Source organism: Sceloporus undulatus, chromosome 7 (assembly GCF_019175285.1).
Source record: "Sceloporus undulatus isolate JIND9_A2432 ecotype Alabama chromosome 7, SceUnd_v1.1, whole genome shotgun sequence".
In the NCBI taxonomy this organism is placed as follows: Eukaryota; Metazoa; Chordata; class Lepidosauria; order Squamata; family Phrynosomatidae; genus Sceloporus; species Sceloporus undulatus.
In genome coordinates this window covers 17615940-17628591 of record NC_056528.1, presented here as the reverse complement: position 1 = coordinate 17628591, position 12652 = coordinate 17615940, and the positions used below count along the sequence as shown (strand labels likewise).

The 12652-nt window shown below is 43.8% G+C and overlaps 1 protein-coding gene across 3 annotated transcripts in view; it reads right to left on the bottom strand.

Annotated features, from left to right (window-relative positions):
• MAPKAP1 (MAPK associated protein 1) overlaps positions 1-12652 on the bottom strand; it is a 136429-nt gene that overhangs the window by 55149 nt on the left and 68628 nt on the right. For all 3 annotated transcript variants that reach the window (XM_042479763.1, XM_042479765.1, XM_042479764.1), the window contains exon 8: positions 3575-3684. In XM_042479763.1, the coding sequence (XP_042335697.1) occupies positions 3575-3684 (110 nt within the window). The remainder of the gene's footprint in view (positions 1-3574; positions 3685-12652) is intronic.

Here is a 12652-nt window from a genome sequence, read left to right as displayed (position 1 = left end):
TATGGGTTATTTGGTTCTAATCCACCCTAGGTTGTAAATCTTGCGCCATTTACTGCCTCTCCAGACTGATGTGAAGATAAAGCATGGAAGACAAGAGCCACATACACTACCTTGATCTCATTGTAGCTAACTGGCATAAGCATTATGTCCTTATGTGCCACATATACCACCTTGATCACACTGTTGCTAGTTATCTACAGCTAGTTAACTAGGCAGCCAACCAACCAACCAAAAAATAAAATAAATGGGGCCCTCCATATCTGCTGGGGTTTGGTTCCAGGACCCCTTGTGGATACCAAAATCCATGGATGCTCACGTCCAATTAATAATAATAATAAATAATAAAAATTTTATTTGTATCCCACCTCTCTATCAAAGATAGATAATGGCATAGTAAAATAGTGTCCCTTGTATAAAATGGTAAAATCAATGTTTGCTTATTGGAATATATATATGAATATTTTCAAACTGTGGATGCTTGAATCCATGGATAGAGACTCCATGGGTATGGAGAGCTGACTGTACACCCTTCTTTCTCCCTCAGTATCAATGAACTTGGGCTTTGATGCTCTAGACCAGGATCCAACTTGACATCCAGAAACACCAAGCCGGGAACGGCTTGCTGAAGGCTTTAAAAAACAGAAGCAGCCCAGAGAATTCCTATTAAGTGAAGGAAGCATCTGAACAGAAGACAAGCAGCAGCAAAACTGTGCCGCCTCTGATCGGTTAGGCAAGAGGGCAACGGAACAGTTCAGCTAAGCAAACACTTCAGCTGTCCCCATGAGCTGTGCAAGAGAAAAGAGAGGGGGGGGGGGAAGGAAGGAAAACTGACCCCCAGGAAATAGATAAAAGGCATCCAAGGAAAAAAAAGAAGAAGAAAGGGAACAAAAGGGGTAGGTGTGGGGTGGGAGAAGGTGTTGAGGGGGCTATCCTAAATGGGGAGTGGGGAAAAGAAGGAGAGAGGGGGGGAGAAGCAGAACACCATTCATCGCAGCTAACGACTTGTTCATTATGAGTGATGATGGATAAAGACTTCTCATGCTGAGATGAAATCAAGATTTATATGCATTGTTTCCTCTCTCAACTTGTGGGAAGATCATCATCATCTAATTCTATCTCTGCGGCCAGCGATGGGCATCCGGAGAGCCGGTTATCAAACGGCGCAGTCAGCTGGCAAAAGCCGGGACGTGCGGCTGGCACATCTGGACTGAGCCGCCAACAGCCGAGGGTGAACGATGACGCCTGGCACGGGGCCAAATTGCTTGCAGACGCTAGCAGGTTCTCATCTACAACCGCCCCTACCAGCCCTGCCTTCGTTCTCTCTCTCTCTCTCTTTTACGAGAATCAGATTTTCATTGGTTCATTCAATTGCTCTCCACTGCCATTTTTTATGGCTCTTATCGTTCCCCTCGAATATGGCCTTGAGACAGCTCATCCATGTCCTTCGCTGTGTTATCTCTTCTAACTTTTATTAAAACTTCAGCTTTCATCTGAAGATAGCTAATTAAATCTGTGACAGATTATAGACTCGTTTGAAGAAGAAGAAGAAGGAAAAAAAGGGGGAGAAGGGAGAATGGTGCTCAACTACTTTTTTTCTAAACACAACTCTGGGTGGGGAATTATGTTCCTTTTTTTCATTGCAGTTAAAACTAAAAGGGATGGGGGGAAGGAGAGAGAGAGAGAGAGAATAAGAAGTGTTTCATTCATTTAACCAAGACAAGATGCTTATCTCTAGCTAGTCTATAGACAGGCTTATATTAAAGTTCTTTGTGGCGTGACAAGACCCCCGCGCCATTTCTCACCATAATTATTTCTTGATGTTGAGAAAGATTTTCTCAGCCTTGGGGCTTTTACGGACATACCTGCTAATATCAACGGGCAAAAAAAAACCCCCGCAGGGCTTCAATCACCCCAGTGGTTGCTCCACAATTAAAAGAGGGGGAGCAGTAAGCTTCCTTACTTCTTAAACGTTAGACATATCTAAAGACATTTTCAAAGAGATTCAATACTCCAAAGGCAAGGAAAAGCTTAAAAAGACATCACCAATTTTTACAGCACATGTAAGTCTAAATACCCCAAAGACATCAGATCCTGTCTGATCTTTGAAGCTAAGGAGGGTCAGCTCGGTTTAGTACTTGGATGGGAGATCACCAAGGAATACCAGGCGCTGTAGGCTATATTTCAGAGGAAGGACCTTTCAAAATCACCTCTGATTATTCCTTGCCTAAGAAAAACCTATTAAATTCATGGGGCCACATAATTTAATGGCCAACTTGAGGGCACACACAGAAATGTGCATGATAAAGTTGGAAGGGGCTTCATAGGCCATCAAATCCAACCCTCCGATCAATGCAGGAACTCCAGTTAGACCATCCCCCAGAAGATACTGTCCAGCCTTTTTCTGAAAATGTCTAGGTTAATGGGTTCATTGCTCAATCATTCTCACTATCAAGACATTCTTTTTAATGTTCAATTGAGATCTACCCTCCTGTAACTTAAACCATTAGACCTATCCTACACACCTTGTAGAGAGGTTGGTCCCTCTAAATTAAGTGTGCAAAGAATTATATACATTGCTTCCCAATGATGATAGCTAGGTATAAGTTGCGCAGTTGCTGGTAAAGCTGAAGATGCACTTTGACCGGAACAGCTGTTTTGTTTGATTTACCAACTATGGGAATTTAAGAGGCATACCTTGTGAAAATGCGTTTACCTGTGTGGCGCTTAGCCTGTGCATTTGAAATGAAGGGCAAGTTCTGAAGTCACCTTTCCCTATATGTCTTGTTAAGAAGCATTTGAGCATCCACAGAGGCCTTTGGCCAAGACTATACTGGACCTTTAGACTTGTTGCAGGGTTTAATGAGACATGCTAGTGATTCTAATCTGTCATGCTAGCAACATGCTAGTAGTTCTAATATGTTACTGTTATGCATTTCTTCAAGTTCGGAGTCTATTTTGTGTGGGAAATCTTGTGAAAGACTCGTTGCTTGCTCCTCTTTTAAAGCAGGGAGCAGGTTAAAAGGCTCACCTGGACCAGATTTGAGGCCCGCTGATATGTAACTTGCTTCCAGACACTTATCACAGGATTTGGTGCATGAGCCATTTGGGAAGACAATGGCATCTTTGACAGCTCAGGAGTGCACCAATTTCTCTGTTATTAAGCGCTCCCGTTTGGGGGCAGAAACACAGCAATGGGTTTATCGTTTCCATTCATACCGTCTTCTTCTGACCCTAATTTTAAAAGCTATCAAAAGAGAAGGCGCACTCATGGGCCCCATTTGCTGCAGATAGAGTCAGCTCCCAGTCAGCAAAGTGGGCCACAATAATCAGGAACTGGGTTTGTGAACGTATACATTTGGCTGTAGCCCAGAATGCACTCATGGCCACCATCTTCTCTATTATGTTCTTGCAAAGGATATGCATAGTGGGAAGATCTTACTTCCCCCAATTTATGTTACAAAAAAGTAAATTAGTGCTTTTTCACAACAAGAGCAAACAGTGCATAGATTTCTAAAGCCACCGGCAACAAAACGCTCCCCTCCCAGCCCAGAATGAGTTCAATAAGAGCTCCCACCTGAGCCTCGCAGGGATCCTTTTCTCCGCTTCAAGGCCTTTTGCAAAATGTCCTTCATAGTGACCTTCATGCTGTCCACCTGGATCAGTGAGAATCCATGCGCAGCATTTCTGCAAGACATGGAAAGGAGAGCCAATGAGACACACAAAAAGACAGACACACACACAACCGAGAGTGCATCCCACATTTTTGCAAAATGGTCACCAGAGGGCAGCTTGTGGCAGACAAAAGCCCCTTGGAATGGTTATCTAGGTCTGGATGCTTTGAAGGACAGGGAGGGAAAGAGGAATAAGGTAAGATGGACTCTAGTCACACTGACTGTGGTGTCATCTGCACTGGAGAAATAATGCAGTTTGACCCCACTTTAACTGCCAAGACTTAATGCTATGGAATTCTGGGACTGGTAGTTTTGTGGACCTTTAACCGCCTCTGTCAGAGAGCTCTGGTGGCACAACAAACTACCAATCCCAGGATTCTAGAGCAATGAGCTACAGCAGGTAAAGCAATGGCAAACTGCATTATTCCTGCAGTGCAGATGCATCCTATGACAGAGTCAACATTTCTGGTCCCAAACATTTCGGATACAAGGCTCAAACTGTACTTCAATGATCTTAAGAGTTTTTTTTAGCTGGTATTGTGTGTCTGTTCTGTTGTTGTATTTTAATCTGCCTTGTTCCCTGCCTTGATCCATAGGGATGATGATGGTGGTAGTGTCATTCCTTGATTTGCTGCATGAAGACTTGCAACTTGCTATGCCAGTTTTTAGAACAAAGTGAGGACTATAACCCTCTGAATTCTCCAGTTTAGATCCCAGTTGAAGAACAGTTTCTTCTTTTTGCCTTATTTACCTCTCAAGGAAAGGCAGAGGGAAGACCCTGCTGGAACACTTTTAAGACAATTTCCTTTGTACTAGGGACACTGGGGGGAAACTATATCTCCCAGGATGCTGTCACAGCAGTGTTCCAGCAGACATCATGGTGCAACATTTCCAGCAAGGAGTTGCTCTGAGCCCATGCTGACGTTCAAAGAGGGCTCAAAAAATACTGAACTGTGTTCCTTTTTGAAAAATAAAGGCCTGGTTTGCTAAGCCCACTTCTGAGATAAAAAGATAGATATCAATCACTTACTATTACATCCAGTGCTATCGTGTATTCTCTTTGATTTTGGGCTAGACTAGATGAAGTTTCTATTATTACAATGATTTTTAACCCACATTAGATCAATTCATGGATTTCACGAGGCAGGGACTCTTAAGCCCTTAAGTCCTCAAATGGCAATACAATTATTTGTCTTTAAGGTGCTAGAGGAATTTGCTGGAGGGTTTTCTTTGCTGCAAGAGAGGAGCATCACACATCTGGAATTTGTCCCCAACACCTGTCGCTCAGGGATCCAGGTGCAGCCTTGGACCCAAAGCTCCAAGCAGAGAAAAATGAGATCTATCTGGCAAGATGGACGAGATCAGCCCAGAAGCAACTTTCAGAGCTTCACGCCTGCCAATTGGCATCATTTGTTTTATATTGTTGTTTTTAGTTAATTGCTTATTTGTGTTGCATGTTACGATTATTGCTTTGTTTTTCACTTGGTTAGCTGATACAAAAACACTAATAGATGACGAGGGGAATGACTTAAATCCCTATTGTTAGTCCTGACTAGAGTAGACCGATTGAATCAATGGGATTTACCTATGTTTCTATTCAAAATTCGACAAGTGATTGGATGAGGTTTGAGCACTGGAGGACTCTGCAAACCAGGTTTTGAATCCCAGCTCAGCCATGTAAACCCATTGAGTAACTTTGTGCAAGTCACACTCTCTCAGCCTCAGAGGAAGGCCATGGCAAACACATTCTAAAGAAACGTGCCAAGAAAACCCCATGGTAAGTTCGCCATGAATCGGAAATGACTCAAAGGCACACAATAACAACAACAAACTCTAGTTGGGACTAACCCAACAGGATGCAAGCCATTATCACCAACCTCATCTATGTAACGCCTGGAATGGACCTAACCCATTTCAGCCGCAGAACGGTGGGGAAGGTGAAGAAGGAACAAGCGTGGTCCAGCACAAATGGAGATTATGGACTAAAGATACGTACATTCTAGGTGTGCTAGAAAATCTAGTTGTTGCTCCTGCTGTTGGTGTTTTTGTTGTGTGTCTTCCTTCAAGTTGTTGATCTAGTCCCGTGGTTCCCAACTTTTGTTCCTCCATCTGTTTTGGACTTTGGCTAACAGTCAGGAATGACAGTCCATGTCATCCGGAGGACCAAAGGTTAGGAACCACTGATCTAATCCAATGGGTTGAAAACTTTTCCCTAAAATCTGGGGTTCCTTAGGAGCTTATGAGTGCAGCTGCTAAGAGAAGATAGCAATGGTGACAATTTAAGTTCAGTTTTTTATTTACTTGTTTTTATTTGCACAATTTTATTTAGTTGCACTGGCCAACCTGAGGGCAGCTAACAACAACAGTTGTATTTTTTTTATGTAAAGAAACAATCTTACATGCCCACTTTGGAGCAAATCCCACAGAGCATTTTCCGCTAAAATATACATGAGATCCCACTGTTAAAACATATCCAGTAATGCAGTTAAAATTTAATTTAAATCTAAATATACAATAGGTTTAAATGCAACTCTCTGCCCCCCACTTTATTGGAATACTTCTAGGATATTGTCCCCCACCCCAACCCCTGGCAAAAAATAACATGGCTACAGGGATTTGGCATCAGCACACCCTCTTCCTCTCCAACTTAATAAATTGTGATTCTTTTTGGCTTTAGTTGGATGCTGAGCAGCCTAAACCTCTCTCTGACATTTAAGACAGCTCGCAACGGCAAAGTTTGAAAACTCAAGGCTGTACAGCGCATTGTGGCGCATATCGCGGTGCTCTCGGCCAGACGCCAAAGTAAACGTTAAGAAAATGAGTTGCACTACATGCAGAAAGAAAGCCAATCTTGAAAAGGGACTCCAAAGTTAAAACGAAAAGCAACAAAATTGATGAGAGTGAGAAAAGGCCTTTCCCTCCCGTTTTGAAATATTTGCAGATTTAATTCCTGAATGTTTTGGGGACAGTTTACACACTGAGACCAGAACTAGCACCCTGCTGAAGAAGGCTCCGAAGTTTTAGGTTTGCATGGAATTTGTAGTGAAAACCCTGGTGTTTAGCTTGTGTGTTGCATTTTTAAGATGACGGCAATCAAAAGAAAGTTCCCCTTGCTTTAATTTATTCAGCGACTTGCAGGAATACATCCAGGAGAAAGTGATTCCTCCTCCTCCTTCTTCTTGTGCGCCTTCAAGAAGTTTCTTATGGTGACCCTAAGGTGAATCTATCATGCGTTTTTCTTGGCAAATTTTGTTAATCAGAGGAGGTTTACCATTGCCTCTCTTTGAGGATGAGAGAGTGTGACTTGCTCAAAGTCATCCAATGGGTTTCCATGGCACAGCAGGGATTCAAACCCATGTCTCTTAATTAAGTTTCACATAGATGAGAGGGATTTCTGAGTTACTAAAATGAATGAACTATTTGCATTAAAAAATTTTGTATAGTTTTCAATTCTTCTAGATGACGTGAATATTGATCTTAAGTTAATCTTACAAAATAACGGAAACTTGTACAGATTTTTAACATGATTCATTCCGGAATGAATTACATGATGTGATTAAGAAAATTCAAATTAACAAATATGGTAGTATAACTGGATACAAAGATAACATTTATTAAACTTCTGAGGAACCATTAGCCCCTTGGCCCTTTTCTCTTTTTAATTCAATCAAGAAAGGCAATCCAGTGCCTGACTCTTAGAAACTGGCCATAGAGATTTCAATCCAAAAGGCTAACAAAACTCTAGAAGAAACCAATTCCTACTGACAAATCACATTCACTGGTAATAAGATTTTAGCTCATATCCTAGACAACCGATTGGAAGATAACAGCAACCCTTTACACTGAACTAGGTTTGTTTAGTTTTATTCAATACTAGCAAGGAGCAAATCCAATCAGATACTTATGTCATGTGATATGCCAAAGTTCTAAAACAGATATAAGAAAACTGAGAGAGTGTGACTTTCCTAAGGTTACCCTGTGGGTTTCCACGAATGAGCACTGATTTGAACCCTGGTCTCCAGAGTCACAGTCCAATGCTCAAACCACAACACCATGATGGTTCTGGAAATGGCAGACTTCAGAGGTCTTTAGTGAGAACTAGCATGGTTCTTTTTACATTGTGAAATGAGAAGAATGATGCTGTATCAAACCAAAGAATCCAGGATCCTGTTTTCCATAGTTGCGCACCAAATGCTGCTGGGAAGACCACAAAGAAGGCAAGAAAGCAACAACCTTCCCTCACTACAAGCCTTCCTCCTCCTGCTGGTGCACAGATGTGGACTATCTTTGCATACAGAAGAATCACTCTTTGCTATCTTGGTCGGCAGTTAATGGGCAACCAGTATAGTGGGCCTTTGGTATCCACTGGGCTTTGAGTCATAGTCCAACACTCAAACCACCACACTACATTGCCATCCCAAAATACTTAAAAATTCTGCGGTCACTAAATATGCTCTGCCTTCACTGGACTGTCTGGAGGTTTTCAACATTTTTTGGGGGGAGGGAATAATAGTACAGTGGGACATCTCCCTCCACAGATTTGAGCATCCATGGATTTGAGCATCTACAGATGGCAAGCCCCATTGTCCCAAATGGCAGTGTGTGCATGTGGCTGCACACCCGTTGCACTGCCATTAAGGACGTTTTATCATATCTGCATGTATGTGTGTGTCTGGAAGGGATGCCCTGCGGATATGAAGGTCCAACTCTAGTTCTGCAAACTCCGAGTTCCCCTCAGGTCTGCAGATACTATCGCTTTTGTGCATTGATGCTGCTGCTTTGGTGATCTAAGAATTAGCTTTTGGAGAGTGCATGAGATCTGCTCACATTTGTGAAGGGACCTGTATAGTCCCCAATCCCCCAATACATGGGCCCTTCTTGAGAAAAAGAAAACAAACAATCTGGAGGGTGAAAATTAAAATCTCTATTAATTTGGACGGCCCTGGGAGGGTCTGTGGGTTCTTCGGTCTGAAAGCTGTCAAGTTAATTGCCCCAATCCCTCCGTTATTGAATCATGGCTGAAACCCCGCCATCCTTTACCTCAAAACCTGGAGGCTGTCCCAGAACCAATCTTTAAAAGTTTATTTTACTGATCAAAGTGAATAAGAAGAAAAATGTGAGCGGGGGGGGGGGGGGAGAAGAGGAGGGGGGGGGGGGGGAGGGGGGGGGGGGGGGAAAGAGGGGAGAAAGCCCTGCATTTGACTATATTTAGTGGAACTATTTCAGTAAGTGAGGCCTTGGCAAGGGCTGCAGAATATAATGTGCAGCCTGAAACTGTAAACGTCGGGGATGTTTGTTCTGGCCCGGGGCCAGGTGGGGCCACGGCGTCAATCTTGGAAGAGCGGAGGGTTGACAACCGGGGTCTGAGCTTGGGGGAGGCATGAAGACGGCTTGGAGAGCACTCCATCAGTGCCTCCCGTGTCTGCACTGGTTTCCTGAGGCTTCGGGGGCAAAAATTCACCGTCTGCACTTTTAAAAAATCTTATACGGCAAGGCATGGTTTGGGTCTCCTATAAAAGATCGAGATTGGCCTCCTTCCTATCCTCCCTTCACAATCTCTACAGTTGGATCTCTCTTTCTCTATGTTTTTCCATCTCTTTTTGACTTGTTATACCCCATCTGTTCTTAACCTTTTCTTTTTTTCCCTCCCTGTGGAAAGCTGGATGTCTTTATCTCCCTTCAAAACTTTTTGCTGATGTAAGAAACTGCTTCCCAAAACCTCAGGCCCATTTGCGCTACAGAATTAGAGTGCTACAATTCAATTTAGATCTAGCTATTGAGTAGTACAGAAATGCAGTAAGTAAGTACGCAAGGAGATTGCTACTTGTGGCTTTTATATTGTGATTAGACCCAGAAAAACCTGGTTTGGTGATATTTATTGCACTACGTCAACCCCGACCCATAGATACTATGTCCCCCAAGCACGGCTAGGATGTCCCTTTTTATTGGTGGGGGAACCCATCAATGAATTCACAATCCCTAGGTGCGAATTGTTGCTTCTGGACAGTTGTGTTATTGATAGTCATGTAGTGTCAGTGTCCCTCCTCCTTTCCCACTGTCTTCCTTCCCCATCACTATTCCATAGGGCAGGTTGGTGAGGTCAAGGGGAAGGCAGGAAGAGTGTGCAATTGCAAAGAAGTGCAGTGACGGCAATAATACAAACAGGTATAATTCCGTTTAATTGACAAGTGCGACTCCGGCGAGAACAGAGCTTGTGCAGTAAAGCCCTAAGTAAGTAAGTATATAAATAAATATAATAGTGTGAAGCTTCATTTCCTTATGTAAGTCCTGGATGGGATGTCAAGCAGCTTAGTGTGAGTTACGAGTAAGAGGGAAGTAAGACGGAAAATATTTCTGCATTCCAGAGCAAACATGACCGAAGGGGTGGGGATATCACTGCACCCTTTCAAAAGCAGGATCTGTTTTTTAAAAAGAAAAATAATAATAATAATTGGACCAGGAGAAGAAACCTCCCTAAAGCTGGCTTCCCCCTAACCCTCTTCCTTCCCAATCATTTTACGAAAACATACCTGGGTGACAAGGTTAAATCAAGCAAAGGAAAATCCCTGGCACTTATCATCCGCCGGCATTACTGATAAATTGCGCAGCAGAGGAATAAAGGATTACCTTCTGTATTTTTTCATTACACTTTTCTTTTGTTACAGAATACATAAATCCATTGTGGCACAATGTAATATGTATCATCGCACTACACCTGTGGACGCTTCATAGCGGCTGCCATGTCTGTGCAGTCAGGAATGATGAGTGAACCCCCCGTGAATGTTAATGATAGTGATCATTCTGAGGTAACTTGGCTTTCCATCTTCCTTTACAGCCTCGACGCCAGAGCCAGGGTGGCAAGGTTCAGGAGAGGGAAAATGAAGGGAAAAGACGACGATGAAGAAGAAAAACCAAACAAGAGAGAGAGGGGAGGAGAACGCCAATCGCTTGGGGGGAAATGTGCATCGCTTCACCCTTGGACAAGACTTGGGCAAATCCATTAAGGCCCGGAGGGAAAAGAATAGGGGAAAAAAAGAGAAAGCAAGGCTGAGAGAAGAGGCTGATCTTCCATCTCTAAAGCAGCATGCAAAAGTTTCCAATGGGTGTATCCACACTGTAGAAATAAAGCAGTTTGACACTACTTTAATTGCCATGACTCTAGAGATCCTGAGTTTGGTGAGACACCAGAGCTCTCTGATAGACTCAAGCTGAATCCATTGCTCCATGGTCTAGTCTCTGGAGCAGCAGAAAACAAGCTTGCTCCATCTTCAATATGACATCCTTTTAAATATTTAAACAGGGCTATCATATCTTAACATTCTCTTCTCCAGGCTAAACATACACAGCTCCTCATGTTCCTCATAGGGTATGGTTTCTAGACCTTTCACTATTTTGGTTGCCCTCCTCTGGCTGCCACTCCAGCTTGTCAATATCCACCTGAAATGATGGTGCCCCGAACTGGACACAGTACTCCAGGTGAGATCCGACCAATGCAGAATGTAGAGGTATATAGCCAAAGGGCTATGGCAGATCTCAAAGAAGAAGACGGCATTTATTAACGCTATCGTACTGATGGTAGCCTGTTTAACGTAAGCCGCCTGAGGGCCCGCACTAAGGCTCTAAACTATCTAGTCAGTGAGCTGCTTTTTGCTGATGATGCTGCCCTCGTTGCTCATATGGAAGCAGCTCTGCAGCGCCTAACATCTTGTTTTGCAACAGCTGCAGAGCTCTTTGGACTGGAAGTCAGTCTGAAGAAAACGGAAGTTCTCTAACAGCCGGCACCTCAGGAAGAACACTACCATCCCCACATCACTGTAGGCACATCTGTGCTTAAGTCCGTCCAGCAGTTCACTTACCTGGGAAGCATCATCTCCTCAGACGCCAAGATTGATAAAGAGATTGATCACAGACTGGCAAAGGCATATACTGTAGTGCATTCGGAAGGCTTCGCAAAAGAGTCTGGAGTAACAAACACTTGAGGCGAAGCACAAAAATCAGTGTGTATAGAGCCATTGTACTATCTATTCTCCTTTATGGGTCTGAAACATGGGTCACCTATCACCAACACCTACGACTCCTTGAACGCTTTCATCAGCGCTGTTTACGCACAATTCTAAATATACACTGGACTGACTATGTGACAAATGTTGCTGTCCTTGAGCAAGCAGGGATCACCAGCATTGAGGCCATGCTGTTGAGGGCACAGCTGCGCTGGGCAGGACACGTTTCTAGGATGCAGGACCACCGCCTCCCCAAAATAGTATTCTATGGTGAACTTGCCACGGGTCAGCGTAAGAGGGGCGCCCCAAAGAAGAGATACAAAGACTCCCTGAAACAACATCTCAGGCTTGGCCAAATTGATCATCAACAATGGTCTGCCCTGGCCTCGCATCGGGAGGCATGGAGACACACTATCCACGATGCTGCAGCTTTTTTCGAAAACTCACGCCGAACGAGTCTCGAAGAGAAACTACAATGCAGAAAGAACCACAACCCGGAAACATCACCCAAGGAGACTTTCCGCTGGGCTTTTTTCAACCGGACCTTTTTGTCCCGGATTGGCCTTTTTAGTCACCAACGCGCTTGTACAAAGCGCGGGATGAGTCCTTCCTGAATCTTCGTTCGCGAAGCAAAGCCAGAGAGAGAGAGACACTCCCTGGAGAGAAGCATAGCAGTCCCTTTAAATGGTGCCTCCCAGGACTCCATTTACTAGTTATGTTTATGTGAGAGCAAACGCTCAGCAAGACTCAGCTTGGAAAATCCTGCTCAGCAATGAAAGCAGATTGCTGGGGGAATGCGAGCGCTTGACATTGGATGAGAGTAACTCCTTTTTGTCCTGCCGATGGTTTTCCAAAAGCCATCAGTTTGCTAGACTAATGGCCATGTTCAAAGCCAGGATGGCTGCCCTCCGTCTTCTCCTTGTGTAACTTTGCCAGAGTCCTTGGAACTTGCCAAATTCGGTCATGCCTGCTTAGCTTGCT